Raw genomic sequence first — 21,525 nt, 5'->3', positions numbered from 1 at the left:
GCTGCTATTAAATTATTACATTATAGACCACCTCTGTGAGCATAGTCAGCTGTCAGTTCAAAAGACTCAAGACGAACTAGGGGTTACATTTACTAATCCTAGAGGACAGTTACTTAGGGAGGCCCTCTTTAAGAAAACGTGTTAGCTGAAGCTTAGTTTGGTCTATCTTCTCTGTAGACTGATTCAATTTGAGAAACTAAACATTCTTTAAACCTAATGGAAACCAAGGTGTTGATCTGCCTTTTAAAACCACAACGATGAGCTAATTTAAGAGCATTTACGAAATGCATGGAACTTTAAGCAAGGAAAAGAGGGAAGTTAAAAAGGAAGGAATCCAACACCAAACAGGTGAAAGGAATTACGAGATTTAACAAAGATAAAATCCTGTATCTGGGGTGGGCCAAGCAGCAGTGCAGTCTGGGTCTACTGAAAATGACCTGGGGGTCCTGGTGGGCAGCAAGCTCACCTGGAGCCAGCAGTATGCCCTGGCACCACCAAAGGTAAATGGCACCATACATCAGTAAAGACAACAGTATAATACAGCCAGCAGATCAAAAGTGTAATTATTCCACTTGACGTGACAGTTGCTAGGCCACACCTGGAATACCGTGTCCCATTTTGGTCAACTCAGTTCAAGAGAGACATTAAAAAACAAGAGACGTGCAGCAAGGCTGCCACCATGATGATCAAAGGGTTGGAGGAATTTGGTTTGTTCAGTCCAGAGAGAAGATTCGTGGAGATGGAATCACAGTCTCACACTATGTGATTATAGAGAAGATAGAGGGATGCACAGTGACAGGACAATAGCCAACAGGCCCAAGTTGCTGTAGGTGAAATTCCATCTGAATGTAAGAAAAATGCTCTGGAGTGAAAATAAACACTGAAAGAGCTTGTCAAGAAGTGGTGGTACTTCCCTCATTGGAAATACTCAACTGGCCCTGACAGGGCACCGGATGAGCTAGTCTCAGACCCTGCTTTAAACAGGAAGGTTGGACTAGATAAGCTCCAGAGATCCCTGTCCTGTGACGCTGTGCTAACTTAGAAGAGAAAGAAGAACCTCGGAAGACAAACCACAGGCTGAAGAATGGCTTTGATACTTCAAATAGCATTGACTTTAAGCCTTTGGCAGAATAGAGGGAGAAGGGTGTGAGGAAATGTCAAGACTGCCCCAGTCAGCAGTCTTGGGGCAGCACATTGTGTATGGCAAGTCCCGTCCCTCCAAAAAGACCAGTTAGCAGAGTCCTCCATCCTGGGAGAGTATTAGCAGCCACAGACAAGAGCTGGATATCAGCATGTTAAAGAGCTCATGGTTCCACTGTATTGAGACAAAATGAATATCCTTATAAAACTATGAGGTTTCAGTGCATTCATACAGCACACCGCAAATTGAATTAGCAAACTGAAAATTTAATCCCTCTCTGAAATGAGAAAAGCTTAATGGTTGCTTTCTCATATCTTTACTTTGAGGGAGGAAGACAAATTACTACTGGTGAACATGGTTAAGTGTAATTCTCCACTAGAAACTATAAGGGATTAAATTATTTATCCTTAGTTTCTTAAAAATTAACTTGCGGTTTAGATTTAATAATTTCTGATAACAAAAGTATGGTCAGAATTGCATTTCAAGCAACTTTTACTGCAACATTGCTTCTATTTATAATATGTTTTCTTAATTTCTTCACTCTCCATATTACATATCTGATGATAAAAGGAATGATACACCAATACTTTTTTTTTCTGGAAGTTCATTTAATTAGATACATGGTTTAGTGTACTTGTTTTATTGAGATATTAACTTACTTAAGAGGCTTATCTTCACACTAGAGAGAGGAATAATTTTTCCCTTAAGGAAGAAAGCACTCATCTAAACTGGATTGTCAGCTTCCCATGGGGCTCTTCCACTTTGCTTTCAAGCCATCTTTCTTGACAGGTGGCTACTTTGCTCCAGTCAACAGAGGAAAATTCCATCAGAGATCTTGTCATTGCCCGTAGTAAAACAGCGTCTTCAGGGTTCTCAAATGGTACTCTGCAAAAAGAAGAAAGCAAATGCGCATTGTCTGCATGTTTCCAAACTACTTTGGAGCTAATTTACTACACACGCTAGAAGGTATTAAATGTAGAAAGTGAAGTTCGAAGTCATGATGACACTAACAGTGAGGTTTCGAAAATTTAAAATTTTCAGAACATTTCCTTCTTTCACCAAATTTAGGAAAGCAAAACAAAATGAAAAAGGGCCAGAATCACAGGATTCTAAGAAAAAAAAATATATAAAGTATTTAAAATACATTTATAGTAAACTTTAAAATGTTATTTTGCTCTCACTGCTTTTTTTCCCCCACAAAAATTAGAATTGTTGTATACTTCTAATGCTTTGAATAAATGGAAATCATAAAACTAATTTTGATTTCATAGTGATATGATAGCCATTAATGCAAATGCACATTTATTTCACCATGGATCTTTTAACCAGCCATGATGCAAATATCCCTTCTCCACCTCTGAACCCAGAACACTGTGAGCTTGTGCTGTTCGTGCATCCTGCCACAGCTGCAGCGTGGGAGAGAAAAGTAGCAGACACACCTCAGTGCAGAACTGACAAGGACTTCATGTCAGACCAAAACCTTTTAACTCATTGACTCAGTTACAATATTAAAACCTGATCTTATGAGAACTTATTTCTTTAAAATGTACCTGTAGTAACACACCCCTATAAACCACAGGACTACCCTATCTCCACCAAATATAACATATTTTGTATTGTAAAGGTACCTTGCAAAGCCTAAGCATCTACATAAATAAGATGGAGAGGAAGTCATACATCCATTCTATCAATGAAGACAACTAACTCCACTTAAAGCAGGTAAAAATTATTTTTTAAACATAAATTAGCTTGATTGTAAAGAGCTGTACTCAGAGTGAGCAGCTATATAAAATCAAATCGTTAAAGGATATGTATGCTAAGCTTTTATTATTTCCTTTAATAATATCTTCAAATATTTAATGTGTATAGTTAGAAAGTAAAAACAAGCCTGATATATGAAGTTTGTAAATTTACTCTTATAAAGATAGCACCTAAAGTGTCATCACATTGAAATGCAACCTTTATACTGTCTCAATCCAGAGACAGAGACAACAGAGATAAGTTTTACATTTATTTCTATGATTTTGAAGCTGAAGAGAATAAAAGTAACATCAAGTACAGACTAAAGAAGTTTTGTTCTACAAGTCATAATATTTTCCAGAGAGTATATATTTTTGAACAGCCAGTCAGGAGAAAGTTTTCTAGGCCATAATACAGAACAGCTATTCTGATGCTCTAACAATTAAAGCATGCTTTTTCTAGCAATCAGTATTTGATCTTATAAATAAATAGCATTTTTATATACCCATTTCCAAATGTGGAATACCTTTCAATATTAAATTTCAGACAGCAGCGGGTAGGTTGTCTCATCAGAATAGTACAGAGTTGCAACTATGTTAAACACAAAGACCAGACATTTTTTCAAAACCTCATTTTTACTGGACAATTTCTCTGGTTAGTAGAAGAGGAAATTAAGTAAATGCTTCAGTCATGTAAAAGAAAAACAAATTACTTACTTATTTCTGTGATCTCCAAATTCACAACCTATAACAAAAAGTTCAAATTAAGGCATTAATGGCTGTACAGCATTTTGATTAGCTGAGTATTACCATCCTGATCCTAAATTACTTGTTCAAATGAGCTCAAAACTAGCAGATTATTTGAAACGTTATTAAATTATTAAATTACTGTGGAAACAAGGAAACAAGTATCTGCTGAGGGGTTTTTTATGTTTATGTAGTTCTTGTATTTTATTTTCTGTAGACATACATTTACACACATTTTTTTTCTTTCAGAGAAAAATAATTCCACTGTCTATATATGTGAATGACAACACGATAAAGACAATTGTATGCCTACTTTGATAATTATCAGCAAACCAAATAAATTATTAAATATTATTAAACTATCCTTTTTTTCTCCAACCTTTTCAAAATTATTGTTAAATACACTGCTTTCAAGTTTACTATTGTGATATACATATATTAAAAAAATTGCAGGTATTTTATTACTGTTCCAAACTTCTTCTATACTACTGTTCAAAATGCTTCCATTTCAGTCATCTATGCACAATATCATTTTTCTTATCTTGAAAACATTAAAAAAAAGCAGACAAAATTGTGTGGGATTTCAAGGTTTGTTCCGGATTGTCATACAGGACAAGTCACAAGGTTCCAGGTGGCATTCACCTGCTTTCTTGTACCAGGATCATGCTGTCTTCCAGATCCGAATGTTCTAACAACTCTAAAAATTACTTTATATGCTATTATATCATCATTATATCATCATTAAAATATTCTCAGCTTGGAAAGCATAAAAAGGAATCTGCTTACAAAACTAGGCAAGATATGTAAAATTTAAAACATTATTTAGAAGAAAATACTTTCACAAGATTATTTTCTAAAAGCACTAGAGGGCATCAAAACTCTATGATGCTGATCACTGTCTGAGACTCAGCCCAGAAGAGTATAGAGATGTTTTTAATTGAATAAAACTAATCACTCACAAGACACATATTGAAAAAAAAAAAGTGAAATTTTGTTTGTTCAGCTATCTTTAAAGACATTTCTATAATTACAGGGAAACTAGAACTCATTTGCCACAATACTCTTAGCAGAAGGATTCATTTGTTCCCTGTTGCTGCTATTACTACTTATTTTATGAAGCAATCTGTTTGAGGTCCTGATGCATTTGTACTTTAATACTAAAACCAGGAACTTTTTATCAGATGAATTAAAATAACTTTTTCTAATTCAAATAACCTAAAAATGTGTGCTTTTCCTTACATTATTATAAATACCTGAGGGTATCATCAGCCTTCTGGCCAGTTGAGTGCATCTGCTAGATCCCAGTGCAGGCCCCAGGGGTGTATTTACTCTCTTTCCAAAAGCTATGGACTGCATGACACAAGACCTCTTGCAGTTATAAAGATGAAGTGCTGACTCTCTTTCTTTTTGTGTAACTACTGTTAAAAGGGATATAAAATTGTTATCTTTTCCACCAACTTAAAAGGCTGGTATTATCTATCTGCATGCAAAATGTGATTCAGTTTTTTTTTGTGTGCGGACTTTTGTAACAATAGCAGTGTAAATCTGCACAATTTCACAACAATTCAAATGGAAATACAGAGTGATACTTCCTAAGGCCTTAGGGTGAAGCTCTGTCCAATAAAATAAAGCTTTTTGGTTTGAGTGCAGTAGGATCAGAAGTTTTAAACCAAGAAACCAGAAAGCAAGACTTTTCATACCGCTTAAATGAGATCTACTGCAAAAGTCAGTAAAGATTTGGATGTTTCTTTACGAATAGCAAAACCAAGTCCTGGTTCAAGGCCAGTTCAATTCCCATTGCTCAATTACAGAGAAAACTGCAGAACTGCAATCAAAACAAAAGCTTAACATTTCCCTGTTTTGCACATTTATTCAAAAATAACTTTAAATTTTAAACAGAGAGTTTGAGACTGTTTGGTCAAATAGGGGATGTTAACTTCAATGATATGAACTGCAATACTGATCCAGTACTCCAGCTATGCAACAGAAGTGAGCTGAAGGTTTAGAACAAGTAACTAACTCTGGCAGAAGCATTTTCAATTCAGGGAAGTTTTCAAGTCATGGTGTCTAGGGGACCAATTAGGAAGGAACTGCAGTAGTCATGCCTGGAGGTAGCAGAACATGTCTTGTGTAAAGGAGACAGCCAGGACTATGCTGTGGTAATGTTCCACAGATGGTGAAGAAGCTTTGTATTGTCAGAGAAGTAGTTCACTAAATAGAAAGTCCAGGGTACAGACTGATACAAATTAATGCCTCAAGTCTTAATCCAGGACTGACAATTACAGTATAACTGTATTTAGGAGACTAAATCCAGGAAGTTTTAAGAAGTATTTCTAGAGGTGTAAATGCAAAGTGTATTTTCCAGGACATCAAGCTTCAGCCACCGCCCTCTAGTCAAAAACGATCATTAGTAAAACAGCCTGACAGATGTGCTAAGCACAGGTGTAACACAAGACCAAATACTCAAGAGACGGAGGTACCAGTGCAAAATGAATGTTTAAGCAAATGGGGTCAGATCCGGCAGCTCCTCATCGACCCCTGACACATGCTGTGGCCCATGGCAGAGCCACACAGTCTGCCAACATCTGCAGATGTCCTGTGGCTGCCTTGCACAAGTGCTGCATCCTGATTCTTCTAGAGACTAGGAGCAGGTTTTCAAGATCAGATTGTTTCTCCTTGTTACTTTCTTGTGAGGTAGAGCTGCTGTAGGAATCTGCACCTTTGTCAGGGCTCTCCAGTAATTTTCAGTCCTCCTGCCAATCACATGGCTCTCCAGACACAAAAACCACCAAAGCTGATTTTCTGGGTCTCCTGTGGCATGTTTATGGATCGACTGATCTATCATCTGGCTATTTTTAAGACAATTTTTTTTTTCTGTAGAATTTACAGTAGACATGCTCACCCATGTGAATATACTAGTTCGAATGCACAAGTGTAGGTACATGTTTCTAAGCAGAGGCTTCTTCTGTCTTACCCAAAAATATATAGACCAAGATTCAAGAAAAACACAGATAATTTTAAAAGACAGAAACCAAAAGCATTTGGCAAAGTAAACTCTTTATGCCATGTATACTCTATCTGCTTGACAAATCTTGCAAAAAAAACGGGTATCTGTTCATTAAATGTTTTGCTCTATCAACAAATGCATGTAAAAGAACAGGCAAGAGTAAGTCACTTATTTTTCCCAACTGATTAACACCAAAGGCAACTGTCAATGCTTTGTGAGAAGAGGAAAGCAATCCTTACACTTCCTGTCAAGGAGCTGTACTGAAGGAAGGAAGTATATCACATAAAGCCGGTAGTCTGGGTCTAGGGCCAGAGGGTTACGGAAGAGGTCTGCAAAACATAGACAGAAAAAAACAACATCACAAAAACCAAATCCAGCAAAAGAAAAACAACTAACTTAGCAAGGCAGGAAAATTAAAGATCACTAGTACAAAAGTATTATCAAATTCAAATTGTTCTTATGCTGGGTAAACAAAGTGCAGTCTCTTTACACATGCAAAATTACTCAGCGAAACACTGCAAGAACGGGCTTATCGCAAAGTACGCAAATACCACAGGCAAGAACTGAGTAAAGGTGCCAGCATGTACTCCAAACCTTTGAAGTTTTTTTTTTCTGTTTTTTATGATATACAGACAAACACACTAAGTGTTTGCCTTTGAATTTCTTATGTATTGTTAGGTGATGCTTATTTTAAATAATAATAGTCTTTTAGGTGTGACAGCTTAAAGGTAAGACACAAAATTTGTAGGGGGAGAGTTATTAAAACCAGATGAGCTTTAGGACACCTAAGGCTTTATCACAGCTGATATAAAGTTTTTATTCCATAGACACAATATAAAATGGAAATACCCAATCTTCTGATGTTTGGACAGATGATCAGTTTGAAAACTCAAGTAAGTTTAAGAGTAAAATGTTTAAAAGGGCCTAAGTTCTTGAGAACCTGTGTCCCACTAACTTTCATTGACACTTGAAGTACTAAGCTCCAAAAGCCCATTAGCAATGTGACTAAAATACTTACATCCAGGTTCTCATTACCTGAAATAACCAAACCTTTGCAACACAGAGACAGGTATCAATGCTGTGTTGCTGTTTTGCTAGATGTAGAACTTCTGCCTAGTCAACATGCCAGATCAGTTTGTTTCATGAGAGTGATGCCTGAGGTTGATTAAAATAGAAACTGGCTCATTCCCAGATCAGCTAACAAACAAACAAACAAGTGTTGCTGGGTGGGTTTTTTTTTCCTAAACGAAAAACATAATGATGCAATTTTTCTCCTTATACAAATGCTGTTCTTCTGAGACAGTACAAATAATCAAGAAGCTGCTACCTTGAGATCAGAGCAGAGAAAAAAATCTTCAATTAATAATTTTGACAAAGTCTACCAAGTTCTACACTGGTCTGTTTTTCTCTTTTTGAGGAGAGTCTGGGGCTATCTTTTACCCTATTCACTCTAGGGTAAAAAAACCCTGTTATATGTAATTTTAGCAGTTAGGGAGGGAAAGATGGTATTACAGAAGCAAACAAGCGATACTAGAAGAAGAAAAAAGTCTGGAAATATTCCACACAGATTTGTAACGTACAAGATGCCATGTCATGTTCTTCAGGAGAAGTATGACTGCCAAAGAGAGCCAGTGCTTGATGCGATTTAGCAGTTATTTTGAGGGCATAGTGAGGCTGGAATGGGCATTTGCTATCTTCTACATAGAAAACACCTGTTCATGTATTCAGAGGAGAACTTTTAATTCTTTAACAATGTTTTTAAAAATCACCGTACTTAGAAGTAGTAAGAGACCCACAAGGTGGCAGCAAAAGAAAGTTCCATTTTTACCAAACAAAGTAGTATATAGCTATTTTTTTCTACAAGTTACTAATCAGAAAGAGTACTAGGTATATATCTGATGAGTCTGTTCCAGAAAGAAAAATGTTTCAGAAAGATCTCTAAAAGCAGGTACGTTTGATAGTGGAATGAAATGAAGACTCAAGAGAGATTTTTCCATGGCACAAACTGGGGCTAATACTAAGTACTTCTGAATCTAGATGCGACTTTGAGCACGTCCCTCCTCTCAACACTGGGTTTGTTTTAGAGTATACGACTTTTCTACTGCTCATTCTTGCAATAAATCCAACCATTGTATGAATCAAGATGGTCTTATTTTACAAAACATCTGGGATCAATTCTTGGCTCTGTATCTACTTTCTTGTCAAGGTCATGCAATTTTACTTCTACAAATTAGGGATAATGCTTTCTTCCTCCACAGATTTGTCTGTTTTCTCTATTTGGAATGTAGGAAAACAGTGTGCCTATCCCACATGGGGCAGAAAGGAACTTCTGCGATAGAAACATAGTGAAGAACAAAAAGTTTTCTGAGGTCTAGCAGCAAGATGTTATCAGCTGTGGATAATAAATCAGTTGAAGCAATTTACAGAGTACATAACAAAAATCTTGGATTCCAAAAGGGAGATGTGAGCACAAGGTGAGCCCATAAAGAAACCCTCCGTATCTCCCAAAAGGCTGCAGTTGTGAGCAACCCACCCAGTAAATCTTTAGAAGCTGAATGTCTTCAATAAACACCTGATGAAGAATGGTGTTATGCTACAAATCCAGTGCAGGGCAGTGGCTAAAAATCACAAGTGAGCCTTAAGGAAGAGAAATGCAACATTTGGGCAGCTGGATGCTACTTCTGAAGTTAACAGTAATAGTATATTAGAGCTTTTAATAGCTCTAATATCTCCAAGAGCTACAAAATGCTAAAATGTTATTATGCATCCAGAAGCTCTGTTGAAGGATAGCTTTTTTAATCGGATTGTCCGGCAATAAAAAAGATCTACCTCACAAGAGTGAGAACTCTCCCATTCCCCAAACAGTTTGTATTTTATAAAGGTGAGTTATGGGCACAGACCTTTTCCAAGCTACACAGTTCAAATTCTGCACCCATTTCACATTTCTTAATATTGCAAGGAGGTATATAAATGATATAGTAATATGATATCAAATATAGGATATGATATATAGGTTATGACTTGTAAAATTTATTTTGTTCGTTTACTGCTGTAATTTACTTCAAATATGACAGTGCCAGTGCATTTTATTAAACCAATAGAGTCCTGTTAATCTGAGAATTCATTATTATGAAATCTCTTTGAAACAAACAGACAGATGATTTTTTCATCACTGCAAAAGTCAACAAGGTATTACTGTAAAATTAAGGTTATTAAGTTTCTTCCACTGATTACCATTTACTCTCATATCTTTGAACTAAAGAACAGTTCTTTGATCAGGGTAGACTGGTATATTCTATATATTGTTTGACAGTTCTCTTTAACACTTGCTTTTCTATGGTGGTGGCCAGTCTATTACGCACCCAATTTTCACTATGTCTTTGGGGCTACCATCCATAACAATTCGGCAGCACTTTAACTATCTGCTATTTGTCTTTATTTCCCACAGATGCCTGCAACAAGTACAACAAACTCCTTGTGCTTGTTGAAGCTCCTTATTAATTGTTAGGGGTATAACATTAAATTCAAGTGACTGCACCATTCATACATAGGATGTGTGTCCCGACTTTGCCTAATCACTTCCAACAACAACTGCATTATTAAACTGCATTATTATTAAACTATTTTTTCAATCTTGCACATAATGAAAAAAAAATACAATAATTTGGCTGGCATGTTGTCTTTCTAAACACTTGATTTGTTTTCTAATTTTGGCCCAGTGTCAAGTTCAATTAAAAGCGTACTTTCTAAGCCATATTTTCTTTTCCTGCAATCAGACGTTCAATTTTTTGAATGCATAAGGAGGTATGGCTTGATGACATTCGCCTCCATTAATTGTGTCACTAACGTGAAACTTGTTTCATGTTTTCTCAAAGTACGGAGCGTTTGGCATCACCTATGATGACACTCTTTTAGGAACCATGGAAAAAGACTGCTTACACTTTCACTTTCAATACATTCATAGCATATAATCCTACTTTCCCTGGAGGCTGCTTCTTACACTGTAACTTAGTGGCCCCAACGCTGTCTTGTATAACTTAAACTGAAATTTCATTTCCAGACGGTATATCAAAAATTATGCTACTTAACAGATATTGCTATACTTAATATCTAAAGTATATTTATTCTTAGACTCTAGAAATCCATAGTCTGCCAAAAAGATGCAGAAAGTAAGTTCTATGACCAACAGAATTAATGAGGCACGAATTTGGGTTCTATAACCTATTACTCACACTCTCAACAGCAATAACATCAGTTTCTCAACTCCCTTCACCTCTGTGATAATCTTACTGTACTCCCATGCTCCCTTACAAAAAGGTAGCAGTGAACAGTTTTGACTGCCTCTAAGTTACTCATTCAGGAGACTGGCTAGCCAGGAGCCAGAAAGAGCTAACTTCTGAAGTCATTTGGCAGGTTTTTTTCTTAGTTGAGGTGTTCCCTGCAGAATTGTCACATCTTAGAAATCTCTTTCTTCTGTTAAATTTGGTTGAAATTGATAATTAGCTTTAACAGCTGTTGGCAAATGATGCGGAAACAGACAAGAAACATCCTGAGAAGAAATACTAAAAAACTACTGCTTGCTGCTCTGCAAAATAAAAACAAGGTATTACTTAGGGTCCGCAAGCTTATCATTCCTTTCAATTCCTTGACTGTTTTACCAAGTTTTTTTAACTGGTTGTTGTGAAGCAACAGAATCTGTAACGCACGTAAGTGTTTCAGAGCACCTGAAATAAAATGAAAAACAATTAATTATTCTCACCATACCTGACTGCCTTTATTAGTTAACTACTTTTTTATGCTGCACACTGAATTCAATATTCTAGTTATCCATCTATGCCTGCCTTTTAGTAACACCTTGTATGAGATTAGTAAAAAAAAAATTAGCAGAGATTTCAATATCCCTTTCATCTTTCTAGTCATATCCTTTGAACATATGCCTAACTTTTTTTCATTCCAGTTCCTTCCATTTGTCCTCATCACCCACACCTCAACAAATCAACATCAATTGCATCGTTTCTTCTTCCTCTCTTCCTTCCTCCTATATCCCACCATTACCTCATATTACCTTTGCCTCACAAACAGTAGTATATCCCTAATAGTACCTTTGCCTCACGAGCAATAAATAGTGAATTCTTTAGAAAATAGTTCCATTTCAAATAGTTATTAATGAATTAAACCGTTATTACAAAATATTATTGTAGCTGACCCAGACTGTGTTCACATCCTCACACCCCATCAGGCATAGACGTCTCATTTTCCAAATTCTATACAGTATTTCTCATCTGCATTTCTCTACCAATGATACTTGCCCTTCTGTTTGCCCATGTGTTGTTACCTTCTATATTGTCTCTTGAACCCGTATGTTTCTTTCTTTTAAACATTCCTTCTTCTCAAAATCTCACAGAAACAAATCAACATCATTTCTCATCCCAATATTTTATAGGGATAGTGAAAAGTAAAATACTAAAATTTAAAATGTGTAGAATATACACAAATTGATTATGCTCTGGCCTCTTCATTCACAAATGCACTAGTCTAGTACAGCCACTGTAATCTACAACGGCAAGCAAAACTGAAATAGAAGTGTAAGAAAGACAGGTGCAATTTTACAATAAAACAGTTTTGCAGTAACTTTGTAAAATATTTCTGATTATAAATGTAACTATACAATGAAGAAACTGCAGAACCTTAGTGACTACCTTACAAATGGGACAGCTTACTAATTTATTATCCTTTTATTTTCATGTTAAGTCTGTCAGCACTGCTATCAGTTTTTCATCATATAAACATAAATGGCTCTCAAAAGGTACTTCCATCAGCTTACGGAGTACCTGGTCAGCAAGAGGACTACAAATCATCATGTTAAAAGATCTTTGCATATTTAAATATGAAATATGGTAATGTAAGATTAAAAATATTTTGCAATTGCTAGACATTAAAGTGGATAACATTTCATCCCTTAGACCAAGATAAACGTATCACCTTATTGCCACTCAGTATGCTAGAACAATTAAATCTCTAAGAAAATAATTAACATGTATTGTTACACACACATAGGAGCTTTCAACCATCAAGTTACTTGCTGTCTTCCACTTTTATAAATTTGAATGACAATATACAGAAAAGAAAGTATAGGCCTCTGCTCAACAACACAGATTGGTACCTGATACATCTGTCAGTTCATTATTGTTGAGATAGAGTTCAGTCAAGCAATAGTTTTTGATTAAGAAAGTTAAATCTTGGATCTGAAAATAGAGTTAGGAAAACTGTTATATGTTAGTCTAAATTTAACTTTGGAGAAGTATAAACATGGCGTCTTGAAAACTGTTTCACTACATGTAGTTTTTTATATTTCTGTTTAAGACTCTCTGTTTAAGGATTCTCTTAACAGATGAACCTTCATTAGAAATACTAATTACACATCAAATACATGTAGCACAGCCTTACCTAATTATTCAAACTACAAATTTAATGTTTGTATTTGGAAACAGATTTCATTGAGTTACTGGTCTTCAAATTTTCTTTTATTTCTATTCACATTTGAAATAGTTTTTATTGTGAGAACACCCTTGTAGGATGTAACAATTCTATGCTGATCTAAGGATACTCCTGAAATATATCCTTGGAATAAGCCCAGCCTCTAGTCTTAAAATTATTTCTTCAGCAGCAGCTCCAAAGAGCATATATTTGTTCTAAATTTCTAAAAATGACATTTAATCAGATTTACAGAATCACTTACAATTACAGACAAAAAAAAAATGTTATGTATGGGTATTTCCCAATAGCGAGTTATCTTCAGTCCCTATGAAATCTCATCCCCTTGCTTGGAGAAGCTCAGTTCTCATACTGTCTTGACTTCAACGCAAGGTAAAGGATTTGCAGTGGGGTACCAAGCTGACCATTGTAACAGTTGAGAACTGAGAGTACTAACGGTGCCCAAGTAGTTATTCTGCAGTCTAAATGCAAGAACAACAACCAGAATTTTATTCATGACACTACTCTGACTTCTGTGATACAAGGTCATTTGTTACTGGGGGAATAATTTCAGTCCTTGAATTTTGCCACTGATTTCAAAATAAATGTGCTTTGCTCTGTGTATTAGCAGTATCTGAAAGGTGGAAGAGAGTAAGATGGAGCTTTTTCCATTCTTAAAGTTCTCAGAAATCCTCTGAGAAAAGGTACTTTAAAGTTCCAAATAATACCATTCTCTGAGTCCTGCTTCATCTCAGAAAACCTGGTTCAGGGAAACGGCAATATTCTAGAAATAAAAAATACGTTTCTTCACAATGATAATTTTATCTTGTATAGTGTAAAGCCCGCATATAGCTACTGTACAGAGTGGTGTTTACCTTTGACAAGTTTGTGGTTTTTAGGATCATCTGAAATTACTTTTTTGTGATAAAATTATTGTGATGTATTTTTAAGGAAAGAAAAAAAATGATCTCAGATCTTCTGAGTTCAAAAAGATATGCTACCCCTATTAGAGCTGAGGCTTCTTGTAAGAAAAGCCACGGAGTGGTTTCTCTACACAAGTTATACAGAACAACATAAGAATGCTCTTTGTAACTGCTTAGGTAGGAAAGTGAGATCTGTGCAAAAATCAGATTTATTTATCTTTTATGGTCAGCAAGATCAGTTCTGCTTAGTCATCGGGCCATTTCTTCTTATTCTTTAGTGTCCTTTAGAAATACAAGGGAAAGCATTATCATACCTGGGGTTTTAGTTCAACCTTTTAATGTATCCATGTTTTTGGTTTTTTTGAAAATAGTTGGATAACCACAGGTCTTTCAACAAAGCCAACATAAAATGCCATATAATTGATGTTAGCCTGGGGCAGCAGATCTACATACACTCCTAAGTGACATGGAATGTAAAATTATTTTTTTCTGCTGCTCACACAGCTACTTATTTACCTCAGCAAGCACTTCCAGTGTTTTAAGAACTTGAGCCCATTGTGAAAGTCACGTAAACTACTGTACGGTAAAATATTTAAAAGCAGAATAGGAATTTGTGGTTTTTTTTCACTTTTCTTGCTTTCTAATTATCAGTGGCTTTCAGTGAAGGTTTGGATTCAGTTAAACCATTTAATAATAGGTGGCTATGTATTTTGAAATCTAAGTCAGATTGATTGTATTGTCAGGTGGATAATTTTGTGTAAGATATGATGTGCTTAGACTTGGCTGGAAACTGTAGAGTCTGGAGATTTTGAGAAGAGCGTTGTCTTAAAACCCCTACAGTTTATAATAAATACTATAATCTAGATTTGCACAGATGGAGAAAGTAAGGCATGTGGTTTGTATAAGTGATTTAGGACCATACAGTGCATTGGAAACAAGAGAAATTAATGTGGCTCAATGTCATAATCTAATCAGTTATCTGGAAACTTCTCTTAAATCAAACATGTTGAGGTGACACAACGGCCTGCAAAATGACAGAAGATACCCTAGCATTGCAGTGCTACTTCCTCTGCGCAGGGAGAAGCACATTTGAAAGAGTTCCATGTCACTTTTGTGTGCATGACTGCAAAAAGGAGTCTCATCTCAACCATTAGCCTGCCAGGAAATAAACCATGCATGTCTGCAAGGGAATATAAAAAGAGCTACACACTTCCTGCAGTTCACTGCTTTCCTGAAAAACTAGGAAGCCCAGAAGTTGTTATAAGAACACCTTATGGCTGTATCACACCTCGGTCTGTTCCAAGAGCTACCAACTCTTTTGGGCAGGGTATACTTGCTATGAGCCACACTGGAAACTGCTATCCCAGACCTCAGGTGTCGATATGCTACCAGGCAATTTTGCCAATAACTTAATTGTAAATATACTTAATCGTTCTTTTTGTTGCTAAGGCATTAGCACAAAACCTGAGCTTCTTAAATACAAAAAATTTATAAATGTGATGTGAATCCAAAGCAAAATGTATCAGCTTATACTCTGTAATGTAAACTGAAATACTGTTTCTTCGAAACGGTCATATTTAAAATAGTTTAATTTGCCTGCAAATTAAAAATAATTTATTAGCTTGACAATTATAGAATACTTTATGTTAGAAAAAATACAAAATAATAATCAGGGAGTATAGATGCATTGTTCTGCTCATTAAAGGAATACCTTGTTACCTTATTGTTGTTAATCCACAGATACCTTAACCTATGAAACCGTGATAAACTTGGGACACTTCTTAGTCCTCTGGTGGAAGAAAAAAAAAAAAAAGAGTAACACATTTCTTAACATTAATGGTGCTTAATCACTTTATAAATGGTTGATTTTTTTTATAAATAAGATTATACAAGCACTAAAAAGCCACACGTCTGTAGAAATCACAGCAGAGAAAGATGCAAAGAGCAAGATGGCAGAGACAGTGCAAGCATTCTACACACCTGAAAGCATAAAAAAGCACCAGGTGGCAAAGAAATGGGAACAAACTAAGTGATAACTTATTTTTCTTTCTGTAACAGCATTTATTTTCCCAAGGAGTATGAGTCCCATGTATTTTGTAGTTTGTAGAAACTGCTTAGAACACAGGAGAAGTTTGGCATCCTGGGGACACAAACCTAAAAGGAAAATTGCTTTGAAGGTGCAGTGTGGATTGCCCACCCACAATGCCAGAGAAGCCAACAGAAGACACACACCTAGCACATCAACGTACGTCTCTCATTATTTTTCATATTAGTCCATATTGTGAAATCTTTTGCCCCTTTCTCACCCCTCTTCTCTCCTGTCCTCATATAAACTTAGTATTTACCCATATTCATTAACAGTCTTGTTATAAATAAAGCTGCACATACACTGAGGCTGGATCTACCTCCTATGTGGCAGAAGGGTTTTTTGATTAATTGTGTATCTAGCAATTTGAGCTTGCTAGTGTACTGTAAGCAACAAATTACCTACTAGCCAGAGAATATTAGTGAGCTGCTGGGTAATTCTCACTAATAGTTCCTCCTTATTTCTCATTGCTTTAAATAAATGTTCTTGATTTTCTCTAGAACAATTATAGATTACCTTTACATGACAAATTTTAATTGACTTAATAAAACTTTTTAACTTGTTGGAAGACCAGGGCCAGTGTTTCAGAAAGAACTAACAGGATCAATAAAAATTAACCTCACATCATCAGCCTAAAATGATCTGCCTGTGTTCCAGCTATGAAGCCTAGTCTCTAGTTTCCTATTAGGTTTTTTTTTTTTCTTTTTCAACAAACCTTCCAGATACAGACAGAGGGGGAGTGGACACCTTCTCTGATCTTGCATTTGAAAAACAAAATCTGTGAAGAGCAAACCCTAGAAAGTTGAGGTGCTGTACTTCTATTTTCCTGTATTTCTGAAAATCAAATTATCCCATGCTGCTACTTTGTTAAACTGTGTATTTGGCTTTCTCAAATAATCTATAAAAATGAACCCTGCAAATACTTATTTATGTGTCTATTGTCACAAGTAATCAGAAAATACATTACTGCAAGTAGCTGAGACAAGTAGATGAGTGTTGACAGGACACGACTACTATCTCATTCTTCTGTGTGGTTCTACCTGTACACTCCTGAACTATTTTTCAGGTAGCAAAGTCAAAATTTCCTCATATTCTTTGTCACTGCCATTCTATACCTAGTTTACAGGTTTATATTTTAGTTGGCTTTACTCCCTCTCTAGTAATAGCCTCATCTTGACTATCTCCAAGCCTTGATCTGTTTTTTTTTCTGGTATTAAGGCATTTAATTTGCCCCAGGTAGAGCTTAATTCTTCTAACATTTTAAAAGGGCTTGTCCCTTTCTGTATGCCTTCCAGACTTTGCATGTCTCTTACAAATGTATCCTTTTTGGCCTGCAGCACTCTTTTCCTGCTTACTGCTAAGTTAATCAGTTTTCCTAGGATGACAGCTTTCAGTGTCCAAAAGTACATTTTTTCATGTCCCTTTAACGGTAGTGGTTTAAAAATATAAACTCATTCCCTCTTATTTGATTGACTTTAATTATTATTTTTTTCATTTTCTTATTTGAGCCAGCACAAAATTATGTCAAAATCAACAGTTAAGGAGGCATGATCTAACACTGAGACTGGCTGAAGTTCAAGGTTTATATAAATTGGTATAGAATAAAAGGAATTCACTTCTCTCCAATCATCAAAGAAGACAGCTTGCATCATCTTTCTCAAAATGATTTCATGGGAAGACAGATCACTTCTACATCTGGCAACTGAACATTTCTTTTTATTCCATACAAAAAAATATTTCAAAGGCAGTGAGGGCACACATTTAAGTATTTAAAATCAGAAAATGTGCCTATTAAGACTGTATACAGTGTCTTTATTTTACACATATGCATTATAATAATTTTCTTGTATTGTTTAGAAAATATATATATGCATCTTGTAAATCTATCATTATTTAAACTTCTCCCTCAGACTTTATATATGTTTTATTCTTTCTAAAATACATGTTTTAATAATTTGAATAGTAACTACATGTTTTACATTTTATTTTCACAAAGCGTCAAACACTTTCTTGATGTATCTCAGGAGAGATGCTAAGGAATTAAAGATACTAGTGGGCACATATAGATTTTCAAGATGACCTGATTTCTACTAAAACAGGCTAGACAATACTGAAATCCCTTAACACCTTTTTTTTTTGTGTGTTCATAAGACCTAGAGACCTTGAAAACTTTGTCCCTGAATTACTAAACTACATTAGTTCTTCATACATGATACCAACCGTACAAACACTAGATGCAATTGTGAGGCTGCAGACAGGTATGCAACACTTGGAATTAGGCCCTGGCCAGAATTTCAAGTATACCTTTCAAAAACTTGGAACTATGCCCTGTCACGTATCCATCTTTCTATGGCAGCCTCTCAGCATGTTCATCCTACAACATATACCTCTATCAACCTAGATCACCCACAAGTCCATGATAGTTTTGCCTTCCTTCACTTTGCATGGTTTCTTCTCCTCATCTGCCCTATATCTTAAGCTGTTTCATAAAGCTCTCAGAGGAGATCAGTTCTCTGATGAGTACAGTCAGCCCCAAACAAGTGTTCCTGTACTTGTGCTCACTTCACGTTGCCCTACCCTCCCTTCAATTCTTAACAGTAGAGATACAGGTAATTTCAAAGGGGCTACCAATGAGTTTTACTGTTGCAATAACAGATTTCTTCAGGGAGGTCAGAAATTTGGCAGTTCTTGATACTCTTTCCACTCGGCCTAACAAGTCAGTTAGAACAGGCAGAGCTCAGCCCATTAAGCCTCACTCCTCTGCTCCCTGTGGTAGAAGTTCATGCACAACTCCGTAAACTTACAGACCCTCAAGCATCTCTGGGCTGTTGGAGAAGGATGGCATACCTGGGGCTGAGGCTGTTTACCTCACTGTGAGTACAGCTCTGCTAAGCATCTCAGTGTATCTTCTCCATTCCTCCTACACAGCATGTATGGACTAGTTATAAATATAATTTACTAAAATTTCACATATAAATTATCTTCAGAGAGTATCGGACACTATGAAAGGTTACTATTTACCTATGCCCTACTTTTAGTAAAAGCCAGAGAAACCTATTTTACTTACTGTCCAGCCAGATACAATACTAAGACATCCACATTCCTCTTAAAGCCACAGATCTTCAGCTGTTTTTCTATTGCCTGACAAGATACAGTACATTTGTCAGCATAACATACTGCATAATTATAGATTCATTACATTATAATATGTGCACATTCAGTTTCTAAATTAATATGCACACTAAAATTAATATATGCATCACAGCATCCCACAAACTGTAATGCAGTTCCAGAGAGATAAAGAGATATTAAATTAGCAGCCTCTATTTTGAATTGATGAAAATACTTCAACAATTACATTGCACTTACACTAATCTTCTTTTCAAGCAATTTTTCATTATCTGAAAAAGTTACGTCTGTTGACTGGAGAATGGGCTTTTCACTCAGGTCAGCCAAGCCAGTACAGGTTGTCAACAAGAAAACTGCTTACCTTACAATACAGTTGCAACTTTATTTTATGCAACTTTATGCACACAACGTTTTAAAACTATGCATCCAGAACACTCGGCTTGTACATTTAATTTTGAAAAATGCAGACACAGTTTTGAATTTCAGAGTATACTCCTAATGTGCTGTGATTTGTAAAAGCAATGAATCCTAGTAACAGAAGGATTGTGGATCTCAGTTACCAGTGGCTGATAAAACGTAAAATGTCTATCAGAAAAAAAAAAACAAACGGTTTTACTACATGAGTTCTCATGCTCGACACACACAAAACACTCAAACCACAAAATGGGTATAACTTTGCAAAAGCAAAATGGCTTGGAAGCGCTGACAGGCATGTCTAGAGCGGCCTAGATGGGCTGCACAATGACTCCAGCGCGTTCTGGGCATATTGCATACACACAAAATAACTGCGGGTGCACTTGCAGATGTGCTGGACCTGTGGCTCCTTCCGAAGGGAGGAAGCACGGAGCTGGCGGGAGGGACTCGGCGCACAGCAGGCTCTCACTGCACGCAGCTGGTGTGGGGACAGCGGCCATTCGCTCAGGAACTCGGTATGGCCAGGAGCCTGACCACAGCTGTCAGGTGGGGAAAAATCCGGGACAAATGGACGTATTTTTCTTTCTACACAGACAGAATCTGCAGATGGCACAAGAGGTGCTATTTGGAGAAAAGCAGCTGTGCGACAGCCCCAGGCGCGTTGACGCCCCTTCCCGGGGGCTGCAGAAAGCTGCCAGGCACACCGGTGCGCAGCGCACACCCACCGCAGCACACAGATCCCCGGCGCTGCCTTCCACAGTCACACTCAAGACGACGGCGGCCGAAGATCTGTCCTTCTCAAACTCCATTATGTGAGATCTCATCCCCTCCCCGCCCCGGGAGCCCCCTTCCCAGCCAGCCCCGACTCGCCGCCACACCACCCCGCGGCCCCAGGCCCGGCAGGGCTCCTGCCGCTCCCGCGGAGCTCAGGTGTACGGCTTCTCCCGGCCAAATGCCTCCCACCAGGGGCAGGCTGTGGCGCCCGGAGCGGGACCGGCTGCTCCGGAGCAGCCGCGCCGCCCGCTGCCGCCCGAGGGGGGGCGAACGAGGGGTGGCGGTACCGGCTGGAGCTGCCAGGCGAGCGAGGGAGGGCTGGCTGGAAGGGAGAAAGGCAGCTCCTTCCACCGCCGCGAGAGGGCCCGAGCACGCCTTCATTTGGTGCGCCCTCCCCTCTCCTCCGCGCCCCCCAGGCCCGGCGAAGCGAGGGGGCGAGGCCGGCGCCGCCCGCCTGTGGGGCCGAGCCGGCGGCGCTGCGGGGGCGGGCGGGCTGCGGGGGGCCGCGGCGGTGGCGGGAGGCGGGGGAGCAGCGCCGCGCCGCAGCGGGGTGAGGGGAGGAGAGGGCGCCGCTCCGCTCACCTGGCTGCCGGCGGCCGCCGCCATTTTAGAGTCCCGTTCCTAGGCGGCGGGGTGACAGAGGGTGGCCGGGCGTGGCTGTTCCAGCGCTCCCTGTGACACCGACATGGGAGCCCGAGGCCCCGACGCAGGGCTTCGTGTCGGGACAAGGAGGTCGATGGCGATGAAGAGCGCGGGCAGCCGGGGCGTGGGGACGGGGCCCTGGGGTCCCTGCGGGACACTCCGGGCCGGCGACGGCTGGGAGAGGCCTGCTTTACCTTTCTGGAGTCTCCTGTGTCGTGTTCGCTCACAATCCTGAAAAAGTGTGCTGCCTTTTTTTTTTTTTTTAAGCTACCTTCCTGTGTGCGTTTGGGTTTTTTTTTAGGTTTGTTTTTTTTTTTTTTAAAGCACAAATCTCATGTGCATGTGTGTATATATGTGACCTATCAGAAAAACACTTCTAACTTTAATTCACAGCGAATTTACACCGTATGCATTACTGATTTGCAACTTGCAGATCACCTTGGTGCCTG

General features: G+C 37.9%; 1 protein-coding gene across 1 annotated transcript; it reads right to left on the bottom strand.

Moving 5' to 3' along the window:
* Positions 1–1,735: 1,735 nt before the first annotated feature.
* On the bottom strand, positions 1,736–21,070 carry LRRC72 (leucine rich repeat containing 72). The gene is made up of 9 exons (XM_086741834.1): positions 21,017–21,070; positions 19,185–19,258; positions 15,751–15,820; positions 12,798–12,879; positions 11,245–11,358; positions 6,874–6,963; positions 4,881–5,045; positions 3,598–3,625; positions 1,736–2,026 (listed from the first exon to the last, which is right to left on the bottom strand). The coding sequence occupies exons 1-9, from the start codon at positions 21,038–21,040 to the stop codon at positions 1,861–1,863; spliced, it is 813 nt and encodes a 270-aa protein (XP_086597960.1). The 5' UTR covers positions 21,041–21,070; the 3' UTR covers positions 1,736–1,860.
* Positions 21,071–21,525: the final 455 nt, after the last annotated feature.

Source organism: Chlamydotis macqueenii, chromosome 2 (assembly GCF_036417535.1).
Source record: "Chlamydotis macqueenii isolate bChlMac1 chromosome 2, bChlMac1.mat, whole genome shotgun sequence".
NCBI lineage: Eukaryota > Metazoa > Chordata > Aves > Otidiformes > Otididae > Chlamydotis > Chlamydotis macqueenii.
This window is presented reverse-complemented; position numbering and strand designations above follow the sequence as displayed.